Source organism: Leptopilina heterotoma, unplaced genomic scaffold, assembly GCF_015476425.1.
Source record: "Leptopilina heterotoma isolate Lh14 unplaced genomic scaffold, ASM1547642v1 Lhet_68, whole genome shotgun sequence".
In the NCBI taxonomy this organism is placed as follows: domain Eukaryota; kingdom Metazoa; phylum Arthropoda; class Insecta; order Hymenoptera; family Figitidae; genus Leptopilina; species Leptopilina heterotoma.
This window is the reverse complement of record NW_025111157.1, coordinates 2808662-2834820: the sequence shown is the minus strand read 5'-3', so window position 1 is coordinate 2834820 and position 26159 is coordinate 2808662. Positions and strand designations below refer to the sequence as shown.

Below are 26159 nucleotides of genomic sequence, written 5' to 3'. Positions count from 1 at the left end.
AAATTTTTAAGAATAATTACAATTTTCGAGGAATTCCATTTAAATTGTAATGAAAATAATTGAAAGTTTGTGGTGAGTTTTATTAATTTATGAAAATAGTTGTAAAAAATATTATTTATGAAAGTAATTTGTAAATAATTGAATTCCTGGGAAAATTTTATTTTTTATGAAAATAATGAAATGTTTGCGTAGAATTTTATTAAAATTTTTTTTAACTAATTGAATTCTTTTAGGAATTTTTATTAATGTAATAGATATTAAAAATCACTGAATTCAGAATAGTTTTTGAAGATAATTAAATTTTTGCCAAGAATTTTATTAAAATTTTTGCAAATAATTGAATTTAGTTATTAAAATTTTTGTAAAATCCCAAAAGCTAAAGAAATCAAGTATTAAACAGTTAATTTATCGAATTGTCAATATATGTTCACAGAAGCCGTTTGAAAATTCATCTAATTTATAGTAATTAGCTTCGAATTTAGTCACTTCAAATAAGTGAAATTCCACTAATTCTATATATACACACAGAGAATCTAATTCTAATTTTGTAAATTAGGAAGTTCGTTCTTTAAAAGGAAAATATGCTCAAATTAAGAGAATTTCATTTAAGTGCACGAAAGAAAATGAATAGTTCCATTTAATACCTACTTTCGAAATGTAATTACAAGATGAACTCTCTAAATCGGAATAATTAGTGAAAAGTGATCCGCATTAATTAAAAATTGTTAATTATATCATATAAAATGTCAAGCTGTTGGTTAAATCCATTAAATTTTATCGCCTTCAGTTTTCAAAAGAAGTAACTTAAATCAAATATAGTAAAAAGAATAAAATAAAATGCTCCAAAAATTATATTTTCAGAGGAGGGTAATTTTTAACTATAATGTCAAAAAAATAATTCAAATATTGCATAAAAAGTTTTTTTATAGTAATTTAAGTAAAATAAATAAATAAATAAAAAATGAAATCGGACAGAAAATATTTTTATTCTTTTTGAATTTTTATTTTCCTCCAAAAATTGATAGATTTTGAAATACATGTGAAATTTTCTAGAGAATATATTTTTGAATCCATAAAAAAAAATTTACATTTTGATTTGTTTTTTGTCTCAATTTGATATTCTCAGAAAAATTGTGATAAAAAAGAAAAAAAAATGCTAATGAATAACAATTATTAACATAAATATTTTACCTAATTAAAATAAATCGTTCTCCGAGTTTAATTTTAACAAAAAGAATGAAATTTAATTCAATTAAAATATATTAAATGTACCGTACAATTAAGAAAAGTTTTAATCAATTTTGAAATTAGCCGCTCCACACGTAATTCGTAATTTACTCCTAATATTTCAAAAATATCTGAAATACATTTTCATTTCATGAAGTTTCCAATTTGCCGTGTAAGTGATGGTTTTCGGATAAATATTGACAAAAATTTATGTTGATTTTAGAAACGTGGTGCATTGTTAAACACGACGTAAATTTAAATTTCATTAAAACTCGACCGCGATTTTCACAAGTGTAATATGTAAATAATGTTTTATGAACTTTAGTACGCGTATAATAATTTAAATTCCGGTACGTTAGAAAACATATCATTTTAATTATACTTCCAATCTCCAAATTAATCCTATAGATTCAAATGTCAAAAAAAAAAAGAAAGAAAAAGAAAATTACACCGTAACAAAGTTTTAATTAACTATATTAAATTTTAAAAAAAGGAAAATAATTTAATCAGATACAAATTTAATAATGTAGTTGTATATATGAGGCATTCCATGTCAAGTGATCCAGGTGTCTTACGGTGTAATGCTTATTTCGATAATTTTTTACTCTTAAACTATTAAACATAAAAATTTGGCAAGGTACATTTTGGAAAGGTGTTTTCATGCTCTTTCGATTGAAAATAAGCATTTAAAAAAAAAAAAATTTTTTGACCCAAAAAAATCAAAATTAAAAATAAATTTTAATTTTTTGGAAAAAAGGTCCCATTTTTTTTTTTATTTTTTTTTTTAAACGAAAGCTGAGGTTTTTTCCTAAAAGGACATATAAATGAAAAAGTGGGACAAGAATGTTTAAACATTGAAAAACAGAGGTTTCTACTCTCTAAACCCGGTTTTTAGCTCTGTTTACGAGAAAATTCATTTTTTCAATGTTTAAACATTCTTGTCCCACTTTTTCATTTATATGTCCTTTTAGGAAAAAACCTCAGCTTTCGTTTAAAAAAAAAAAAAAAAAAAAAAATGGGACCTTTTTTCCAAAAAATTAAAATTTATTTTTAATTTTGATTTTTTTGGGTCAAAAAAATTTTTTTTTTTAAATGCTTATATTCAATCAAAAGAGCATGAAAAAACCTTTCCAAAATGTACCTTGCCAAATTTTTATGTTTAATAGTTTAAGAGTAAAAAATTATCGAAATAAGCATTGTACTGAAAAACCCAAAAATTTAACCCCCTCCCCCTCGGAAAATATTGGACTAGGTAAAAAAATATTTTCACGAAAAATTACTATCTATTAGTACTACAAAAGCCCCAAGTTTTGCTACGATTGGAGAAAAATTTTTCTCCACCCGGATCACTTGACATGGAATGCCTCATATATGGCTTTTACGACTTTGCACGACAACCACATAAACATGAAATTGTAAAAAATTCCGTTAAAGATTAAATAATAAAAAAGAATTCAATCGAATTTTTAATAAGCTTTTTACTTCGTCAAATTATTATTTGTTAATTTTAATTTCAATTTTAATTTTAATTAATTAATTAAAATGATAGTGAAAATAATAATTATTAATTTTTCTTTCTCTGAAAAAATATTTGAGTCAAATAGCCAAATACTTGTCTATTATCAAATAAATATTTACCTGAATTAAATGAATTTTATTAAAATTATATTTGAATTTGTATTTTGAAACAATATTATCAGTATTTGAAGCAAATACCATTCAATTGACTGAAATAAAAATTATTTAGTTCAAGTAAATATTTATTTAATAATAGACAATTAATCGCGGTTATTTGAATAAAAGAAATATTTTTTCAAAGTTCAAAAGAAATTATTTAAAAAGAAATTGCAAATTCATTACGATTGATTGCAAATGATTGCATTTTGGTAAATATAATAAATTAGTTACTTTCTTTATATTAGTATTGGAATAATTTTAGTAACAAAAGTTTTTCTTTGCATAAAAAGACACTTTGAACTTAAAGTTACACTAAATAAAAAATTTTATTTCAATAAATCTGTTCCTCGTCAATTAAATACAAACTTTGAGTTTGAGTTTTTAATTAATCTGGTAAATTTACTTTTTATAATTTTTTTTAAACAGTTTTTCTGTTAAATTTAAAAAAAAATATTAATAATAATAAATAAAATAAATAAAATAATAATATTAAAATAATAATAATAAAATAATAATAAAATAAATAATATTAATAATAAATAATAATAAAAATAATAATACATTTAAATAAATAATAAATAATAAATTATAATATTTTGATAAACAAAATTTGAGCAGCTTCTTTCTTTTTAAATTATCATATTTAAAAATTATCATATTTGAAAAATAGTATAATATGTACTTCTTTGAAAATTTCTATACGTCAAAGATGCGAGAAACCTGTTTCTCAAGAAAATAAGCTCTATGATTTATTCAAAGCGTATCACTTTTTAAAATTTTTTGAGACGAAATTTCATAAAATATTTATAAAAGAAAGAAGGTTGTTTCTTCAAAAGAAACAATGCTTGTTTATTTTTAAATTTTTCTAAATAATTAATTAATATTTTTTTTTTATAAAAATCGGACAGATCGAGTTATTCTTTTTTTCTTTTTAAAATAATATTTTTTCTCTAAGAGATAAAAAAATAACTAATTAATAGTTAATAATTACTAATTATTAGTAAATAAATAACTACAAAAATAGTCAAAATTTCACTAATTTTTTTCATTATTTTCCTAATTAAATTACATTCAAAACTTGAATAATTTTTGTTAAATAAATATTTAAATATTTTTTTATTTTTTCACAGACATTAAAATATTTCAAATAAATAATTAAATATTACTTAAAATTGAATTTTTATAAAGAATTTTTCAAAATTTTTTACAATAAAATTGAATTCTTTCAAAGAATTTTAATAAAATTTAAAAAAATAATTGCATTTTTCGGGAATTTATTTCAAATAATATTAAAAATAATTTAAATTCTGCAATAATTTTTATTATTTATTAAGATATTTAAATTCTTACGAAGATTTTTACAAAAAATGTTCAAATAATTGAATATTGTTTGAAAATTTTATGAAAATAGTAGATATTAAAATTCATTGAATTACAAAAAGTTTTTAAAAATAATTAAATTTTACAAAGAATTCAATTAAAATTTTTTACAATAATTGAATTCTTGCGAAAGATTTTATTAGAATTTTTTTAAATAATTGAATTAACAAGAAGAAATTTATTACTTTTAAAAATAGTTGAATTCTTGTGATAAATATTGTTATTTTCTGAAAATAATTGAATTTTGCAAAGAATTTTATTAAAAAGCCTCAAAACAATTGAATTTTCGTGAATAATTTTGTTATTTATCGACATAATTGAATTCTATAGAAGAATTATTTATGTAAATAATTGAATTGTTGGGAAGAATTTTATTAAAATCTAAAAGAATAATAATTGAATTAATGCAAAAAAAAAATTTAATTAAAATTAAAATATTTGAAAATAATTGAATTCCTGTGAAAAATTCGAATATTTTTGTAAATAATTGAATTCTTTTAAAGAATTTAAAAAAAACATTTTTTTAAATAATTGATTTTTTCGAGGAATTGAAATTAAATTTTTAAGAATATTTAAATTTTTTGAGTAATTCCTGTAAAACTATATTAAAAATAATTGAATAGTTGCTAAGAATTTTATTAAAATTTTCAAAAATAATTGAATTCCTGAGATGAATTTTATTATTTATGAAAATAATTGAATTATTGCGAAAAATTTTATTAAAATGTTTAAAAAGAATTGAACTTCTGTAAAAAGTTTTGTTATTTTTGAAAATAATTGAATTTTTATAAGAATTTTATAAACATTGTTTTAAATAATTAATTTTTTTGAAATATAATAAATGAAAACTTTATGAAAAAATGACAACTTTATTTTGAATAATTCAATTCTTGTGGAAAACTTTATTTATAAAAATAATTGAATTTTTTAATTTAATAGTTTAAAATTGTATTAAAAATAATTGAAATTCTTCGATGAGTTTTATTATTTATAAGAATAATTGAATTCTTCAAATTTTTTCGACGAATTGAATTCAAATTTTATTAAAAGAATTGAATTTCTGTGAATTGCATGTAAATTTTTGAAAATTGCAAATATGTAATTGAATTTTTTAAAAATTTTTTATTAAAATTGCACTGTAAATAATTGAATTTCTGCAAAGAATGTTATAAAAGTTTTGTTAAAAAATTAATTTTTTTTTTAATTTAATGAAAATTGTGTTTTAAATAATTAAATTCCTGTATAAATTTTATTATTTATGAAAATAATTGAATGCTTGCGAATTATTTTATTAAAATTTCTTTTAAATTCAATTATTTAGGAGAATTTTTTTGGGAAATTTTATTAAAATTCTTTTGAATTTATTTATTTAGAAAGAATTTTTTTAGGAAATTTTATTAAAATTCTTTTGAATTCATTTATTTAGGGGAATTTTTTTTAGAAATTTTATTTAAATTCTTCAGAATAATTTCTTTATTTCAACTTTCAGCGAATTTAAAGTTTTGAAAATTCTCAAAAGAAGAAAAAAGGTGCTTTTAGTGTCACAAATCTAAGAAAAAAAGTAGCAAATGGTAAAAAAAAAATAGTAAATATTTAATTTTAGTAGATAAGTACCTAAGAAGGTTGCCTAAGAAGCAACAAGTTTTAGGTTATGTTTATAATTTTTGAAATAAAAATTAAGAAAGAGAATCAATAATTATTAAAAATTAAGAATCTTCAGCAATTTATTATATCAAAAATATTCCAAAAAAACTGATTTCTTAAATAATAAAAAAGAAACTTCTAATCACGATAAATCGAACACAAACATAACCTAAAATTCCTTATTCCAAAATATGCGCTGTATATAAAGTAATTTCGTATTTACTTTATTTCGTACAACTTAATTTCGTATTATATATAGTAATTTCGTTCCTAATTTCGTAATAAATTTTTTTCCAGTGCAGATATTTGTCTGTGCATTGAAATAAAAAACAAAACAAAACAAAAAAAATTTGAAATAGAAAAATAAATTAAAAAACGAAATTAAAGCATCTCGACTGACTAAAATCACGATTCGTAGAACATTGACCCGATCGCGAGTAATACTTTTTCTTTCCGTTTCTAGAACTTGACAGTCTTTCAATTACTTTTCCTTAATTAAATTTTTTTCCCCGAGACCTTAGGACGGGGTTTTCTTTTCCCTTGAAAAGCTTCAAATTCGTGTGCTTGTCAATAAGATGCCGCAGGGGAATTTCTCATATTGGAAAAGTAGCGTTGCCCGCCCCTCTATTTCTTTTAGAAATTATATTCGAAATTAAATGAGAAGAAGAAGAAGAAGAAGAAAAACTCACGTGAACTCCGCGTCGATGTAACAGTTTCCCGAGAATGAACAGTCCTTGACAGTGCAGCTATTCTCATTGATTTCACCGTCACTTATCTCATAGGTCATATTGAATCCATAGACATCGAGAAGATTGTCCAAAACACGCACATGATTACCCTCCAATCGTTCCAAATGAAATTCAATCACAAGAAATGGCATATACGTCTTGAACCAACGGAATTGAAAAATATTCGCCTCATTGATCTCGTTAAGTAATGTCCCACCGTAATTTGAATTCTCCGATTCGTAATATGCATATTCAGTGAATTTGAGTCCAGTGTAGGCAAACAATTGCGTAAAATAGACAACAATCGATCTGTTCGTCGAAGGGATCTCGGATGCGTCAATGATCCATCGACAATTGATTGGCACTGAGAATGGACGTGGAAAATTTGGCGTTTGAATGATACCACGTTGCCCAACCAAATATTCATTGCAATCCGAGCTGCTGGAGATGATTTTCAACACGAGGCAAATGAGCAGTAGCGTCAATACAATGCCAGATGAGGTTGACCGCATTTTTTATCCGGTGCACCTGCAACAGAAGAATAAGAAACGAAAAAACATGAAAATTAGCTTTCGTCGGGTCATTTTTTTTTTTTTTTACGGGCAAAGTGTAATTGGGGGAAACCTCTTTGGGTTGCTTCCAAGCAGAGAGTGGAGGCTTTGCGTCATTTACTGCTTGAGAGGTCCTCTGGAGGAACAAGAGTTTCCTCTTTTTTTCTCTCTCTCTCTCCTTTTTTTATATTCCCTCTACAACTCTCCGTCACGGCGAATCGTCAAGGGAAACGATAGTGCCTTTTCACTGGCCAAATACTTTGGATCTTTCATTTCGTACTTATTTACAGGGGAATTGTCTTTGAAACTTGTGTTAATCTGATAATTTATTTACGCCATTCAATACCAAGGGATTTCTCTTTTGGAGACAAAGAATTTTTTTTTAATACCCTTTTATATTCTCTCAAGCTGATATGTTTCCCAAGCTTTCAACATTCTTCTCAATCGGAAATGTATTCTCTTTCAAATTTCACTTTTTTTTTTACGCACTGGAACTAGAATTTAAATAAAATAATAGCATTTTTCATATAATATAGTTCGATCCTTGGATCGCGTTTTGATTGGTTACACTTTACACGAGGGAAATTCCAACAAGTAATATTCAAACAAAAGAGAAAAAATCAACAGCAACAAAGAAATAAATTTCCGTACATTGGAAAACAAACTAGTTCTAATTAAAATTTGAAATTTCACACTTAAATTAACCATAAAATTGATTCATAACTTTTTTCCCATACAGCAGGGCTCGGATTGTGCGACTTTTTCGACTTTTTTCAACTTTTCTAAGGAAATGTGACTTTTTTCAACTTTTTTGTGAAAAAATGTGACTATAATCGACTTTTTCGAGTTTTTTTTAGTAAAATGCGACTGAAATTAAAAATTTTTTTTTTAAATTTAAAGGATAAAGTTTTAGTCAAAAAAATGTTCTGTTACATTTATTTACAAATTTCTTTCAAATTTTTCGAAAACATCAATAATTTCTTTTTTAAATAAATGTTTAATTATTATTTTTCCATAGGAATTAAAATTCTTCAAAAGATTCAAATTCAAACCTTTTTGAAATTAAACAACTTATAAAAAATTGTCATAAAACATGAAGAAATCGATCACTCCGAGTCTTTGGCTCGCCCGTGTGGAAAATGAAAATTGGTCCTAGCCAGGTCCTACCTATTTTGCCCTGTTAATAGCTTGGTCCTAGGTTGGCAGTGTAGGTTGGACCAACAATGGGTGGTGATGCGATTCTAGCCTGGTCCTAACTTGGGAGCCTAGTTAGGACCAGTTTATGGGTCCATTTTAGGACCTAGAAAGGACCATCTCAGACAGTATTTTCTATTTCATTATAATTTTAATTAGTTTATAATATTTGTTAAAGAAATAACCTAAATTATTAATAATAAGTATTAGTTTTAATTAATTATTATTTTTTTCAATTAAGTGATGACCAAAAGCGAATTCATAAATAATGTTAGTATATGTAGAGATTAATATATATTCCTCTAATATATACATTAAAAATTATAAAAAAAATTAGAAATTTGTTAATTAAATTATTTTACAGTATATATAATCATTAAATTGCATACTTATACGAATACAATGCAGAAAAATCGGAATAAACGCAAACCTAAGAAGTAAATAAAATCTAACGCACGCGGGAATCGAACTTACGACCTACGGACTACGAGACTAACGCCCTAACCACTATGCTAATGAAACTAGTTGAGATGAAAATTTTTATTGTCAGTGACTTGTGGACTTGCTTTTGATGATTCAATATAGTAATTATTGACACTAATACACGATAATAAATAAAAAAAATAGTTTAACAACAACAATAATAATAAAATAATATCCAAATATAAAAATTCAAAAATTAATATTTTTATATTATATCAAGAAAAAAAATATCTGTACATTTTCGTTAAAAACAGGTTTTTCATTGTTCTCAATCATTTTCAACATTAATTTCTTGGTCTAAAAAAAATATTCGTCTTTTGGACTTGGAAATTTTTCCTAATTAATTAAGCGGGTGATCCACTTTTTATAAAAATGTCAAAAAAATTTATGTTAAAAACACGTTTTTCATTATTCTAAATCATTTTAAGCATTAATATTTTGTTGCAAAAAATTTTTTAGACTTAGACTTAGAATTTTTTGCTAATGAAACTAGGAAGCCCAGGTAGGTCCTGGGTTGGACCTGGGTGGGTCAGCCCACATTCGAATTGCAATATCTCTTAGTGTTTAGCACCAACTTAAACGAAACTTAAAATCAGCGAACGAAATTAGAAATATATTTTACTAATGATAATTATATTGCAGTCTGTATCTGTTTAAATAAATAAATAAATTTTGCTGTTATATTAACTTTTGTAACAAATTACTTAAAAATTTGCAGTTTTTATCTAACTTCGCGATTATTACACTTGAGTAGTGAAATATGAAGATAATTTATAATTTTAACAATTCAGCATTTGTTTAAACAAAAAATTGTTGTTATTTATTAATTCTTAAGACAATAAAGCGTCTAGACACTTGTAGTCTTTTAAAATTTTGCAATTAACTAATCTGAGTATTTACTTATTGCAAAATTAGAAAAAACTGCTAGTTTCTAGGTTGATTGTGTAAAAAGTTAGTAAATAACAATTATTTGTTTAAACAATTGCTGAATTAATAAATTAATAAATTAACTTTATTTTATAGTATTTGTATAATTTTCTGATTTATGTCAAACAATAAATTGTTTAAACAAATATGATTATCAATTAATTTTATAAATATTAATTGAGAATATTTATCAATTTTTACATGTTTTTCATGTATCAATTTTGACACTTTATTTTCCTAAAAATTTTTCTAAGTCATAACTGGATCTCCTATCTAGTACCAAGTTAGGACCAGCCCAGGATATATAAAAAGGGGTTGCCAAGTTAGGTCCAAGCTAGGGCCAATAATCATTTTAGGCATAGCATGGTGATTTCTACACGGGCGGAGCAATCGATGTCTTCATGTTTTATAATAATTAAAGATGAACGAGTGATAAAATCATTATTTTATATTATAAAACTTTATAAAAAAAAAATTTTTTAATTATTTTTTATGAAAATAATTGAATTATTGGGCAGAAATTTATAAAACATTAGTAAGTAATTGAATTTTGCAGAAGAATGTTCACATTTACAAAGATAATTGAAATTTTGAGGAGAATTTAAAAAAAAATTTTTTAAATAATTGAATTTCTGTAAAGAATGTTCTTACTTTTGAAGATAATTGAATTTTGCAAAGAATTTTCTAAGATATAATTTGGAGAATTTTAGAAAAATTAAAATTATTACAGAAATTCAATTATTTTCAAAAAATGTTTTAAATTCTCGTCAAAATTTAAATTATTTTTAGAAAAAATTAAATTCTTCTCCGAAAATCAATTATTTTCAAAAATTTTAATAAAATTCTTGGCAAAATTTCAATTATTTTTAAAAACTTTCCTCAATTCAATAATTTTCAATATTTACTATTTTAAAAAAATTGTCCAAAAGAATTCAATTATTAAAAACAAATTTTGTTAAAATTCTACGAAAACTTTTAATTATTTTCATAAAATAATAAAAAATTTCACAGAAATTCAATTATTATAAAAAATTTTAATAAAATTCTTCGCAATAATTAAATTATTTTCATAAAATAATAATATAGAAGAATTTTAGATAAAAACACTAAAAAAATTAATTTTTAATAAGTAACAAATAATAAATTGCAGAAATTCAATTATTTACAAAAGTAATAAAATTCTTATTACAAATTCAATTATGTTCAAAATTTACAAAAATTCTCGACAAAATGCCAATTATCTTTATAAATAAAAAAATTTTTCTTCAAAATTAAATTATTTTCAAAAGTTTAAAAAAATTTTGTCAAAGTTTCAATTATTTTCAAAAATTTTCCTCATTTTAATTCAATTTATTTATTTATTTCTTCGCAATATTTCAATTATTTCCGTTAGAAATAAAATTTTTTACAGAGATTTAATTATTTTCATAAATATTAAAATTCTTTTTAGGAATTCAATTATTTTTATAAATAATAAAATTCTTCGCAAAGATAATTAAAATTTTGACAAGAATTTTATTAAAATTCTTTCAAAATAATTGAATTTTAGAGAAGAATTTTATTATTCACAAAGATAATTGAAATTTTGAACAGATTTTTTTTAAAAATGTATAATAGTAATTAAATTTTACAGAAGAATTTTGATACTTATAAATATAATTGAAATTTCGAGAAGAATTTAAAAAAAAAATTTTGAAAACAATTGAATTTCTGTAAAGAATTTTCTTACATTTTATGATAATTGAATTTTGCAAAGAATTTTTTTCAGAACTTCTGAAAATAATTAAATTTTTATGATGAATTTTATTATTTATGAAGATAATTAAAATTTTGACAAGAGATTTAAAAAAATTTTTTGAAAATAATTGAATTTCTGCGAAGAATTTTATTACTGTTGAAAATAATTGAATTTCTGGGATAAATTTTGTTATTTATAAAGATAATTGAAATTTTGACAAGAATTTTATTAAAATTTTTTTAAATAATTTAATTTCGGAGAAGAATTTTATTATTTATAAAAATTATTGACATTTTTAAGAAAATTTTGAAAAAAATGTTAAAAATACCTAATTAAAATTTTGCTTTAAATTTTATTGAATTTTTTAAAATTTTATTTTTGACAATTTCGTACGATATAATTTGAAGAATTTTAGAGAAATTACAATTGATTGTAGAAATTCAATTATTTTCAAAAGTAATAAAATTCTTCGCAAAAATTCAATTATGTTAAAAATTTTTTAAAAATTCTCATAAAAATTTCAATTATTTTTAGAAATAATTAAATTCTACTCCGAATTTGCAACTATTTTCTAAAATTCTAATAAAATTCTTGTCAAAATTTCAATTATCTTTAAAAATAATTAAATTATTCTTCTCCAAAATTCAATTATTTTCAAAAATTTTAATAAAATTCTTCGCAAAATTTCAATTATTTTCATAAATTATCCTCAATCAATGATTATTAAAATACACTAATTTAATAACATTTTTCAAAATATTTCAATTATTTAAAAATCAATTTAATAAAATTCTACACAAACATTTAATTATTTTGAAAAAAATAAATATTTTACTGGAATTTCATTATTTACAAATTTTGTTTTAAATTTCTTCGCAATCATTCAATTATTTTTATAAATAATAAAATTTTTACAGGGATTCAATTATTTTAGTAAATAATAAAATTCTTATTAAGAATTCAATTATTTTGATAAATAAGAAAACTCATTGCAGAATTTCAATTATTTTTAATACAATTTTAATCAAAATTCCTTGAAAAAATGTAATTATTCTTAAAAATTTGATTAAAATTCGTCAAAATAATTCAATTATTTAAAAATTTATTAATAAAATTTTTTATAAGAATTCAATTTTTAGAATCATGCAATTATTCATTAAATTTTTTTGTATTTAAATAATTGAATTCTAGTAGAATTTTCTCATAAAAATTGATTTAAAAAATGGATTTCAGTTAAAATTTTAGATTATAATTGAATATTAAAAGCATTAGAGAGTAAATTTTTAGAAATAATTGAATTTTGAAAAGTTTTCAGATTAAAATGTTTGAAAATTTGAATTTTTCATATTTTTAACTATATCAATTCTGTGGAATTAATTTTTTGAGAAAATTTAATTGATAATTTTTTTAAAAAATTATTTAAAGTTTTTATTTTTTAATATATATATATATTTAATTAAAGAATTTACGAAGAATTGAAATTTTGTAAAATTGAATTGTAAACAAATGAATTTAAAAATTGTCAAAGAACTTTTTCGAAAATTATTAAGAATAATCGCGATTTTAAGAAGAATTTTAGTTAAAAATTCTTGAAAATAATAATTGAATTTATAATGATTTTATCACTCGGTCATCTTTAATTATAAAACATGAAGAACAAAGAAAACTCAACAAAAAATAGATATAGGGTATTAACATAATTTCATAAATATATTATAATTATGTACATCGATAATAAATATTATTTTTAAATCATTTATACTATATTTCTCCACAAAGACAAATTTAAAATTAAATAAACTTGACAAAAGGAAAGAATAGAAAATTTCTTTAAAATAAAGTGAATATTTACTTTATTCTCAGGCAACTCGATTCAAAACTTTTTCAATGAACTTAACTTTCCTTTAAATAATTCTGTTAAAAAGTTGCCGAGCACAAAATGACTTGTGGTTAATATTCGCCGCTGCTATTATTCATCTATAAATGTTTAATTAAGCTTTACCAAGTTTTTCTTATTAGTTTGAAATTCTAACAATAACTATAATTAAATTAAAACTCAATAAACTAATTGCGATTTTATGATTTATTATTTTTCCCATTTTCAAACTACGCTCAAGGCATTATAATTTATTTGAAAAATTTGCAATTTTTACGAAAAATATAAACTTTTATTGTTCTCTATATATATTAGTAGTAATTTTATGTTTGTTTTATTTATTATTTATAAATATGGGACATTCTTTTTTTCTTTCTATCTCCTTTTCTATTTTTATTCCCAACGATGTATATTACTTTAATTTTTAGTACCTATAATGTTTTACTTTGGGCTGTATTTTTTGGTTCAAATAAAAAAAATGCTTTGATGGATTTAAAGGTTCTATAGTGCTTAAAAGATTTCTACATTCGTGTACTTCACAGAAAAAAACGATAATCTAATTTTAAGAAGCTCCTACTTAAAATGGGAGCCAACCCAGGTGGAAAAGTTAACGTTAGCTAATATTACTAACGTTAGACTAACGTTAACTAACATTAACTCATGTTAGACTAACGTTAGACTAACATTAGACTAACATTAACTAACGTTAGACTAACGTTAGACTAACGTTAGACTAACGTTAGACTAACGTTAAACTAATGTTAACTAACATTAGACTAACGTTAGATTAACATTAGACTAACGTTAGACTATTGTTAACTAACATTAGACTAACGTTAGATTAAAGTTTGTTAAAATTTAACGTTGTGTCAAGTTGTTCGAATTGATCCGGCCTATTCAGATCCTTTTTTTGCAACATCGGGTGTTCCTCAAGGATCAAATCTTGGACCACTTCTATTTATCTTGTATATTAATCACATTAATTTGGTTTTTAGAAATTCTTTTTTTCTTTTATACGCTGATGACCTTAAGTGTTATAGGATTATTGGTCCTACTGATCCATGTCTAAATTGCTCTGAACTTCAACAAGATTTAGATCGTTTGGATGATTGGTGTTCCCTTAATCATATGACTGTTAATATCAATAAAAGTTGTGTTATTTCTTTTTCAAAAAGAAATACATTGGTGTATTGTTATACAATTGGTGGTGAAGAAATAATTAGAAGAACTAAAATATCGGATTTGGGATTATTATTTAATAATGATTTTTCTATTAATGATCATATATCTGGAGTGGTTTCGAGAGCCCTTAAATCTTTAGGATTTGTAATGAGAACAGCATCAGTTTTTCATAATATTAATGTGTTAAGAGTATTGTACTTTACGCTTGTGAGAACGATTCTTGAGTATGTTTCTGTTGTTTGGTCACCGATGTATGTGTTTAACATTGTTAGAATTGAACGAGTTTAAAATCGATTTTTGAGGTTTGCTGCAAGGCAACTTAATTTACCATTTGACAGTCATGTCCATGATTATAATGATCTTCGTAGTTTGCTAAATGTTCCTTTGGTTTTGTCGAGATTTCTTTTTAATGATTTATTGTTTTTGTATGAAATTTTGAATGGGTTTATTTTGTGTCCTGCTCTTTTATCAATGATCAATTTAGCTGTTCCTTCTAGAATTACTAGACATTTTGTACCTTTCCGAGCAAAATATCATAGAACGAATTATGGAAATAATGAACTTATTTGTAGGATTAGTAGAGAAGCTAATACAATCTCAGATCGAATTAATTTTTTTGATAATAATTTACAGAGATTTACCTTAGCATTGCGTAGATTAGTTTTAAGTTTCGATAATGTTGAGCCAGCCTAGATTTTAGTTATGAAATTTTTTATTTACTATTGTAATTTTATTCTTTTAAGTACTTTTGTACGAAAGGGCATGTCCCGTTTATTATGGTAAATAAAATAAAAAATAAATAAATAAAACATTAGACTAACGTTAGACTAATGTTAACTAACGTTATAATCTTATATTAGTGATCAAAAAATGTCGTTAGACTAACGTTAGTCTAATGTTAGTCTAATGTTAGTCTAACGTTAGTAGCATTAGCTAACGTTAATTAACGTTAACTTTTCCACCTGGGAAGAATATTCTCTACTTGAATTAGGTGACCCACTTAAATTAAGTGGGAAATATTCTTACAATAAGAATATTAATCTATAAATACTACTTAGTATTTCACCTACTTAGTTTAAGTTGGGCACCTAATTTAAGTAGAGAATTTGGCTCATTATTTGTACTGAAAATAAAAAAAGGTAAAATGGATAATAAATAAAAATTGCTGATCTATAAACTACTATCAACTTGATTCTACAGATGAAAATTGTACAATAATGAACATAAACTAATATATTGAGAGGAGCAATTTAGAAATAGTTTCGATATGAATTGGGCGATAAGGACACAAGTGTACACATAAGGGTATTTCATTTTGCAATATATATTATAGCTATATCTAAATGAAGTGTCTAAGTAATTGGTCCTGTTGGAATAGAGAGCCTTTTTTATTGTTCTGTCCAGTATCGATGGCTCTTGTGAATAATGATCTATCGTTTTGTTCCCCATATATATATATATATATATATATAGAAACTCGCGGGTAAAATTTTCAGTATTGGAAATGAATTCATCTAGGAATTCATTTTGAAAATGGTAGAGGAAATGAAATTTGTTAATTTACGGGCCATTAAAGCGAAAAGGGGTAAAGGTCACATTTGAAAAAGCGCAGTTTACTGAACTTGTTGAATGAACAAACTTGTTTTAATGTATGTGTATATGCGAATGGTAAATGCTATTTTCAAATCGAATTAGAGGCGAAACTTTTTGTTTTTATTTTCACATGCACACATATATATAGTAATAAAGAATTTTTCTTTTTTTTGTAGCAGCAGCAGCAGGGATTGAAAACTTTTAATTATTTGAAAATGCTTGTTTTGCTGCATAAACTTTCCTGAGAATCATAATTGAGAAAACTTCTCAATGCACTTAAGAAGTGTTTACGCTTATTTCAAAACTAGCATTTTAAATCGAGGGCTTTCAGAAACTTTTTTCAAAATCCTCTTACAAAAGAGAAAAGAGTCGTATATTTTTTTTTTTTTTTTTTTTTTTTTAATCAGTTTCTATATGGACCAATCATTATTTTTTTATGCAAACGATGTAACTTTGTCGACTGTATATGTATATGTCGATCGACTTTTTAATATACGTCTATAAAAAGTTTGCAGAAGAATAATGAAAATTAAAACATAAATATTTTAATAAACGTACAAAAAAAATATGTATAAAAAATTGAAAACTGCGGTGTAAAATAATATTCAAATACTTTTATATATTATTACAGTAATAATAGAGAAAATGTATTTCAAGTGAGAGAATTTCATTATGAGAATGAAAAGAAATATCTTCAACGAAATAATTGAGTATTAGTTTCCAGAGATTTAATTCTAAATTGAAATATCGAAGTTGGTTTGCATGCTGCATCAATATTTTTCATTGTTGAAAAGTAACGTGTCTCCATTCCCTTAAACGCGACTATTCCCGACAACGACAACGCCTGAGGGAAAATTTTGTTATTAAATATCTCAAATAGAAACCCAGGAATATTATATTTCATGCAACCCACAAAGTTACAAATTTTGATAACTAAACTATACCTTCCTTTTACTTTATTATTTAAACTTTACACAGAGTCGAATATATATACATTTCGAAATAATTTTCCAACTAATGAATGAGACAGTAAAATAATACTCTACCACTAAATATATATATATATTAAACTACAATTTACAGACTAAATTCATAAAATTTCACAGGAAGATCAACAAGAAAATTTTACTCACAAAAAAGAAATCGCATTTCAACCAGTTATTGGATTTTAAAAAACTGCCAAGTCGTTAAGAGAAGGTAATGATTAGCTTTAATCTTTTTTAATTGAAATTTCATTATATTAAAGTAATTGATTTTCATGTTCCACTTAAAATTTTAGCACAAAAGTGCTCGGTATAAAATTCGCAAAATAGAAAATGTAACGGGAAAGGAAATACAAAATGCAAATAGAGCAATGGAAGGTTTTTTTTTCAAACGCTTTTAGTAATTGGCATGAAAATATGCAAACATGTTTACATGTTTACATTATTAAATATTTTGGCAAAATAACTTTACATTCGCTTTGTGGGTTAGAAAAAATTTATAATTTCAATTCTAAAAAACGCAATGCGGAAATATTTAATTCAAAAAAACTAGTATTTGTATAATTAACCGGAATTATTTTACCCAACATCATTAATTATTCAGTATTTAAAAATAAAAATACGGACTTTACGAACTAAAAATGAAAAATTAGGGACCATTAAACGAACCAATACAAAATTCAATTATATTTACGTATACAAAAAAACAATTTATTAAATAATTGTTTATTTCCTAAAATTGAATTCTCCTAAAGAATTTTATACATAAATTTTTAATCAATTGAAATGTTTTGACGAATTTTAATAAAATTTTTAAGAATAATTATTAATTACATTTTTCGAGGAATTTGATTAAAATTGTATATTACAAATAATTGAAATTCTGAAATGACTTTTATTATTTTTGAAAATAATTGAACTTTTGATAAGAATTTTATTAAAATTTTTGAAAATAATTGAATTTTGAAGAAGAATTTTTTTATTTATAAAGATAATAATTGGGATTTTGTAGAATTTTCTTTGTAAATTTTGAACATAATTGAATTTTGTGATAAGAATTTTATTACATTTGAAAATAATTGAATTTCTGCAATCTAACTTCAAAAATTCTTCTAACTTCTTCAAAATTCAATTTTTTTTAGTTTTTTTTAAAAAAAATTCTTCTATAAATCCATTTTTTTTAAAATAATTTTGAACAAAGTTCTATGAGAATTTTCAAATCCATTTGTTTACTTTTTTAAAATTCAATGATTTATAATAATTCACGTCATAATGATTATAGTATTCAATTATTATCTAAAATTTTAACTGAAATTTATTTTTAAATCAATTTTAATTAGAAAATTTTGCGAGAATTCAATTATTTAAATACAAAAATAAATAATTTATTGAATTTGAAAATAATTGAAATTTTGTCAAGAATATTAATAAAATTTTGAAGAATAATTACATTTTTCGAGAAATTCGATGAAAATTGTATTAAAATTTTTAAATAGTTTAAATTTTGTGAAGAGTTTCAATATTTATGAAAATAATTGAATTCCTAAAAAGAATTTTAATATTTATAAAAAAAAATCGAATCTCTGTAAAAAATTTTATTTCTTACGGAAATAATTGAAATAATGCGAAAAAATAAATAAATAAATTGAATTGAACTGAGAAAAATTATTGAAAATAATTGAAATCTTGACAAGAATTTTATTAAAATTTCTGAAAATAATTAAATTTTAAAGAAGAATTTTTTTATTTATAAAAATAATTAGGATTTTGTCGAGAATTTTTGTAAATTTTGAACATAATTGAATTTGTGATAAGAATTTTATTACTTTTGTAAATAATTAAATTTCTGCAATTTATTATTTTTGTAACTTTTTCAAAATTCAATTTTTTTTAGTGTTTTTATCTCAGATTCTTCTATATTATTTTATTATTGATGAAAATAATTTAATTATTGCGAAGAATTTTATTAAAATTTTTAAAAAATAATTTAATTTCTGTGAAAATTTTATTATTTTAGAAAATAATTAAATGTTTGCGTACAATTTTATTAAAATTGTTTTTAAATAATTGAATTCTTTGGGGTAATTTTATTAAAATAGTAGATTTTATTAAAATTGAAAATCATTGAAATGAGGAAAATTTTTGAAAATAATTGAAATTTTGACAAGAATTTTATTAACAGTTTGTAAAATAATTGAATTTTGAAGAAGAATTTTTTTTATTTATAAAGATAATTGGTGATTTTGCCGATATTTTTTTGTAAATTTTAAACATAATTGAATTCTGCAATAAGAATTTAATTACTTTTGTAAATAATTGAATTTCTGCAAATTATTATTTGTAACTTCTTCAAAATTCAATTTTTTTTTCAGTGTTTTTATCTAAAATTCTTCTATATTATTTTATTATTTATAAAAATAATTAAATTATTGCGAATAAATTTATAAAAAATTTTTAAATAATTGACTTTCTGTGAAATTTGTATTATGTTATGAAAATAATTAAAGGTTTGTGTAGAATGTTATTAAATTTGTTTTAAATAATTAAATTCTTTTGGACAATTTTTTAAAAATAGTAATTATTGAAAATTATTGAATTGAGGTAAGTTTTTAAAAATAATTGAAATTTTGCCAAGAATTTTTGAAAATAATTGATTTTCGGAGAAGAATTTTATTATTTCTAAAGATAATTGAAATTTTGCCAAGAATTTTATTAAAATTTTTGGAAATAATTGAATTTTGAAGAAGAATTTTATTACTTTTGAAAATAATTGAATTTCTGCAATCATTTGTAATTTCTCTAAAATTCTCCAAATTATATCTAAGAATTTACGATCTTTTCGTCTTTTCTCAATAAAATTACGGACTTTACGAACCTTTTTTTTTAAAAAAAACGGACTTTTACGGACTTTAAACAAATTTATGGACTTTTACGGGATTTACAAACCTAGTTCAAGCCCTGAAATGCGTTATATTATTTAATATGAATAACATTTTTAAGAAACACCGTTTAAGATGTTTATTTAAGAAGACATTATTCTGAGCCGAGTTGACTTTACAATGCAATTTGCAGGTGTCTACTTCAATTTGCATCCAGTGGTCTAAACTGCCCATTTCAATTTTGAGATTGAATTTTAAACTACACATTTTATGTTCATAGAGAAAAGAAAGTACCTTAGCCGTAAAATTTGATATACATAATATTTCTTTAACGTCAACTTTCTACGTCAACTTTATCGCAGATAATTAAATTGACTTTTCTCAAATATTAAGATAAACTTATATAATCCAAGGAACAAAATAGATGGTATAAATTTCCTCGTTGATCTTAATTGAAATAAATTTTACATTATGCTGATAATTCAGTTATCAAAAGCAGAGACTAATTAAGTGTGAAAATAAATATACAGCAACGAGTCGAGAATAATCAAAAGGCGAAAAGAATTTTTTTGTTTCTTCCATTAAGGAAGCATCATACCCTTAATAACAAGAATTAATTATATATTCAAAATGAAATAATTAAAATGGAAAATGATTTTAATATCAATGCTTTCCTTTAAAAAAAAAAAAGATTCTATGAAAATGAGATGGAAATTTAAAATTGGAACTTCGAGGAAAAAACAAACGAGTTCTTCTTCCGGGCTCCTCAAATATTGTTTTAAGAATTGAACATATCTCTAAATTTGAAATTAGTTAAACTATTTATTAAAATCGACAAACAAAAATTTCGTCTCTTCCGGAAATTGCAATTTTCTACAGCAAACCTACATAAACCAGGATGTAAATGTATATATAGACCTTTGGATAATTCGTGAATTTCAATTAATTAAATTTGCATAGAGTTCATCAGATAGATTATTGGGCGCATTATGCATGAATGTACACAATGTACAATTTGGATTAGGATATATAGAATAGTCTTGGACAGAGATTGAAATTTTTTTTCAAATTTATCAACGCATTGGTAAAAATTACAAACTTTTAGTGCTTTCAAGTAACATACATTTTTTTCACTGATTCGTGTATAACTTTTTTGATTTTAGAAACTATTAAAATTATCTTTAATCTAATCTAGTAAATTTTTTATTCCAAATACTTGTTTTCAAATAAAAAATCTAATTTAATAACTTTTTCTGATATAAAATATTTTAAATAATAAAAATAATAGATTTCTATCAAACAATAAAATCACACTTTTCCTGATTGTTCAAAAATCAAAAAACGCGTTTGTTTAAAAATTCTGATTCTCAAAGGGTTAACAATGGGCAAAATATAAAGACAAGTTTATTAACTCCAGGGCTCAGATCGTCTATAAGACTAAAAAAAGTCGCATAAATTTACAACAAAAGTCACGAAAAGTCGCATGAAATTTTAGAAAAAAAACGACAAAAAAGAAACACGAAATTGTCAAAATTGTAAAGAAAAATTACATTTCTCGACAATTATTAACATTTTTTTTCAAAATTTTCTTAAAACCGTCAATTATTTTTATAAATAATAAAATTCTTCTCTGAAATTCAATTATTTAAAAAAATTTTAATAAAATTCTTGTCAAAATTCCAATTATCTTTATAAATAGTAAAATTTATCCTAGGAATTCAATTATTTTCAATAGTAATAAAAATCTTCGCAGAAATTCAATTATTTTCAAAAATTTTTTTTAAATTTCTCGTCAAAATTTTAATTATCTTCATAAATAATAAAATTCATCCTGAAAATTTAATTATTTTTAGAAGTTCTGAAAAAAATTCTTTGCAAAATTCAATTATCATAAAATGTAAGAAAATTCTTTACAGAAATTCAATTATTTTCAAAATTATTTTTTTAATTTCTCGTCAAAATTTTAATTATCTTCATAAATAATAAAATTTATCCTAAAAATTTAATTATTTTCAGAAGTTCTGAAAAAAATTCTTTGCGAAATTCAATTATCATAAAATGTAAGAAAATTCTTTACAGAAATTCAATTATTTTCAAAATTTTTTTTTAAAATCTTCTCGAAAATTCAATTATGTTTATAAGTATCAAAATTCTTCTGTAAAATTTAATTACTTTTATACATTTTAAAAAAAATCTGTTCAAAATTTCAATTATCTTTGTGAATAATAAAATTCTTCTCTGAAATTCAATTATTTTGAAAGAATTTTAATAAAATTCTTGTCAAAATTTTAATTATCTTTATAAATAAGAAAATTCATCCTAGGAATTCAATTATTTTCAAAAGTAATAAAATTCTTTACAGAAATTCAATTATTTTCAAAAGTAAGAAAATTCTTTACAGAAATTCAATTATTTTCAACATTTTTTTAATTTGTCCTCAAAATTTCAATTATTTTTATAAATATCAAAATTCTTCTGCAAAATTCAATTACTTTTAAACAATTTTAAAAAAATCTGTTCAAAATTTCAATTATCTTTGTGAATAATAAAATTCTTTTCTGAAATTTCATTATTTGCAAAGAATTTTAATAAAATTCTTGTCAAAATTTTAATAATCTTTATAAATAATAAAATTCTTCTCTAATACATTGAATTATTTTCAAAAGTAATAAAATTCTTCGCAGATATTCAATTATTTTCAAAATTTTTTCTAAATTTCTTGTCAAAATTTTAATTATCTTTATAAATAATAAAATTCATCATGGAAATTTAATTGTTTTTAAAAGTTCTAAGAAAATCTAAGAAAATCCGAAATTTTAACTGAAATTCATTTTTAAATCAATTTTAATTAGAAAATTTTGCGAGAATTCAATTGTTTAAGTACAAAAATAAATTATTTATTGAATTTGAAAATAATTGAAATTTTGTCAAGAATATTAATAAAATTTTGAAGAATAATTACATTTTTCGAGGAATTCGATGAAAATTGTAATAAAATTTTAAAATAATTGAAATTTTGCGAAGAATTTTATTATTTATAAAAATAATTGAATTCATAAAAAAGAATTTTAATATTTATGAAAATAATTGAATCTCTGAAAAAAATTTTATTTCTAACGGAAATAATTGAAATATTGCAAAGAAATAAATAAATAAATTGAATTAAAATGAGGAAAATTTTTGATAATAATTGAAACTTTGACAAAATTTTTTTAAACTTTTGAAAATAATTGAATTTTGAAGAAAAATTTTTTTATTTATAAAGATAATTGGCATTTTGTCCAGAATTTTTGTAAATTTTGAACATAATTGAATTTGTAATAAGAATTTTATTACTTTTGTAAATAATTGAATTTCTGCAATTTCTTGTTTGTAACTTCTTCAAAATTCAATTTTTTAATGTTTTTATCTAAAATTCTTTTGTATTATTTTATTATAAATAAATATGAAAATAATTTAATTATTGCGAAGGATTTTATTAAAATTTTTGAAAATAATTGAATTTCTGTGAAATTTTTTATTATTTTATGAAAATAATTAAAAGTTTGCGTAGAATTTTATTAGATTTTTTTTAAATAATTTAATTCTTTTGGACAATTTTTTTAAAATAGTGAATATTGAAAATCATTGAATTGAGGAAAGTTTTTAAAAATAATTGCAATTTTGTCAAGAATTTTATTAAAATTTTTGAAAACAATTGATTTTCGGAGAAGAATTTAATTATTTCTTAAAATAATTGAAATTTCGACGAGAATTTAAAAATTTTTTTGAAAATAATTGAATTTTTCATAAAGTTTTATTACTTTTGAAAATAATTGAATTTCTGCAATAATTTTAATTTCTCTAAAATTCTCCAAATTATATCTAAGAAAATTCTTGGCAAAATTCAATTATCTTCAAAAGTAAGAAAATTCTTCACAGAAATTCAATTATTTTCAAAATTTTATTTTTAATTCTCCTCAAAATTTCAATTATCTTTGTAAATGTCAACATTCTTCTGCAAAATTCAATTACTTAGTAATGTTTTATAAATTTCTGCCCAATAATTCAATTATTTTCATAAAAAATAATTAAACATTTTTTTTATAAAGTCTTATAATATAAAGTAATGATTTTATCACTCGCCAATCTTTAATTGAATTAAATTGAATTTGAATCCTTTGAAGAATTTTAATTCCTTTGGAAAAATAATAATTAAACATTTATTTAAAAAAGAAATTATTGATGTTTTCGAAAAATTTGAAAGAAATTTGTAAATAAATGTAACAGAACATTTTTATGACTAAAACTTTATCCTTTAAATTTTTAAAAAAATTTTAAACTTCAGTCGCATTTTTTCACAAAAAAGTCGAAAAAGTCGCACAATCCGAGCCCTACCCCAAAAAAAAAATATATTACTTAGTAATAATATTAATTACTCAGTTACACTGGATTTTCAGTAAAAAAGAAATAATTATTTTCCCACATATATACGTATACATAAATAAAATAACGAGAATGTAATAAACGATTCGTTGAATAAAAAAAAGAAGCTTAAAAAAATATACGTAATTTTATGAAAAGCTCCCATTGTTAGCGAAAGCTTTATATACCACTACTATAAGCATATACATATATGTATAATAAATTTTATTCATGAGTTGAAAATGAATTTTATAAATACGGAAATTAGTAATGAATGAGAGAAGTATAGCATTACTGTTATATGAGTGTGAAGTAATACGACAAACCCGCAGCTTTCAGTTAATTTATATTCTGTCTGCTTTCGCACGAGATGAATACTAAAATGACAATGTCATAGAAATTCATAAATTGTACCTCTGAAACTAATTTGGATTAATTATTACCAACAGGAGGGAAACTTAGATACATTCTCTCTCTATATACTATACACGACAAAGAAAATCTCAGACGCACCTTAATCATCAATAAAACAATTTTCACCACACTTAAAATATCATTCTCTCTTCAAATCAATTACTGACGAAATATTTTTGAAATTAAAACCATGAAAAAATGGGGATCGAAACTTCTATTTACAGAAACTATTATTATTCTATTGTAATTTATGAAGTTAATTTCAGTTGTGAAAAATATTATTATTAACGGATATCAATAAAAAATTAAAGAACAGATTTAATAGAAATAAATTATAATAATATAATATTCACTAAATATTATTGAAACATTTGTGTTCCAATATTTATTGGAGTCAATTAAATAGTATTTGAATCAATAATTTCAGTATTTGAATCAAATACCATTTAATTGACTCCAATAATTTTTAAATATAATTGAATTTCTGCAAAGAATTTTATTATTTTTGAAAATAATTGAATGTCGGAGAAGAATTTTATTATTTTTGAAAATAATTGAATTTCCGAGAAGAATTTTATTATTTTTAAAAATAATTGAAATTTTTACGAGAATTTTTAACAATTTTTAAATATAATTGAATTTCTTTGAAGAATTTTATTATTTTTGAAAATAATTGAATTTCTTTAAGGATTTTTTTATTTTTTAAAATAATTGAATTTCTTTGAAGAATTTTAATATTTTTGAAAATAATTGAATTTCTTCCAAGAATTTCATTATATTTGAAGATAATTAAATTTCGGAGAAGAATTTTATTAGTTTTAAAAATAATTGACATTTTTACGAGAATTTAAAAAAATTTTTAAATATAATTGAATTTCTTTGAAGAATTTTATTATTTTTGAAAATAATTGAATTTCTATGAAGAATTTTATTATTTTTGAAAATAATTAAATTTCCGAGAGGAATTTTATTATTTTTAAAAATAATTGAAATTTTTACGAGAATTTTTAACAATTTTTAAATATAATTGAATTTCTTTGAAGAATTTTATTATTTTTGAAAATAATTGAATGTCGGAGAAGAATTTTATTATTTTTGAAAATAATTGAATTTCCGAGAAGAATTTTATTATTTTTAAAAATAATTGAAATTTTTACGAGAATTTTTAACAATTTTTTAAATATAATTAAATTTCTTTGAAGAATTTTATTATTTTTGAAAATAATTGAATTTCTATGAAGAATTTTATTATTTTTGAAAATAATTGAATTTCGAAGAA

General features: G+C 21.8%; 1 protein-coding gene across 4 annotated transcripts in view; it reads right to left on the bottom strand.

Moving 5' to 3' along the window:
* LOC122510454 overlaps positions 1-26159 on the bottom strand; it is a 303718-nt gene that overhangs the window by 235077 nt on the left and 42482 nt on the right. For all 4 annotated transcript variants that reach the window (XM_043625111.1, XM_043625112.1, XM_043625113.1 and 1 more), the window contains one exon: positions 6618-7184. In XM_043625111.1, coding sequence (XP_043481046.1) covers positions 6618-7168 — 551 coding nt within the window. In that variant the 5' untranslated portion in view covers positions 7169-7184. The remainder of the gene's footprint in view (positions 1-6617; positions 7185-26159) is intronic.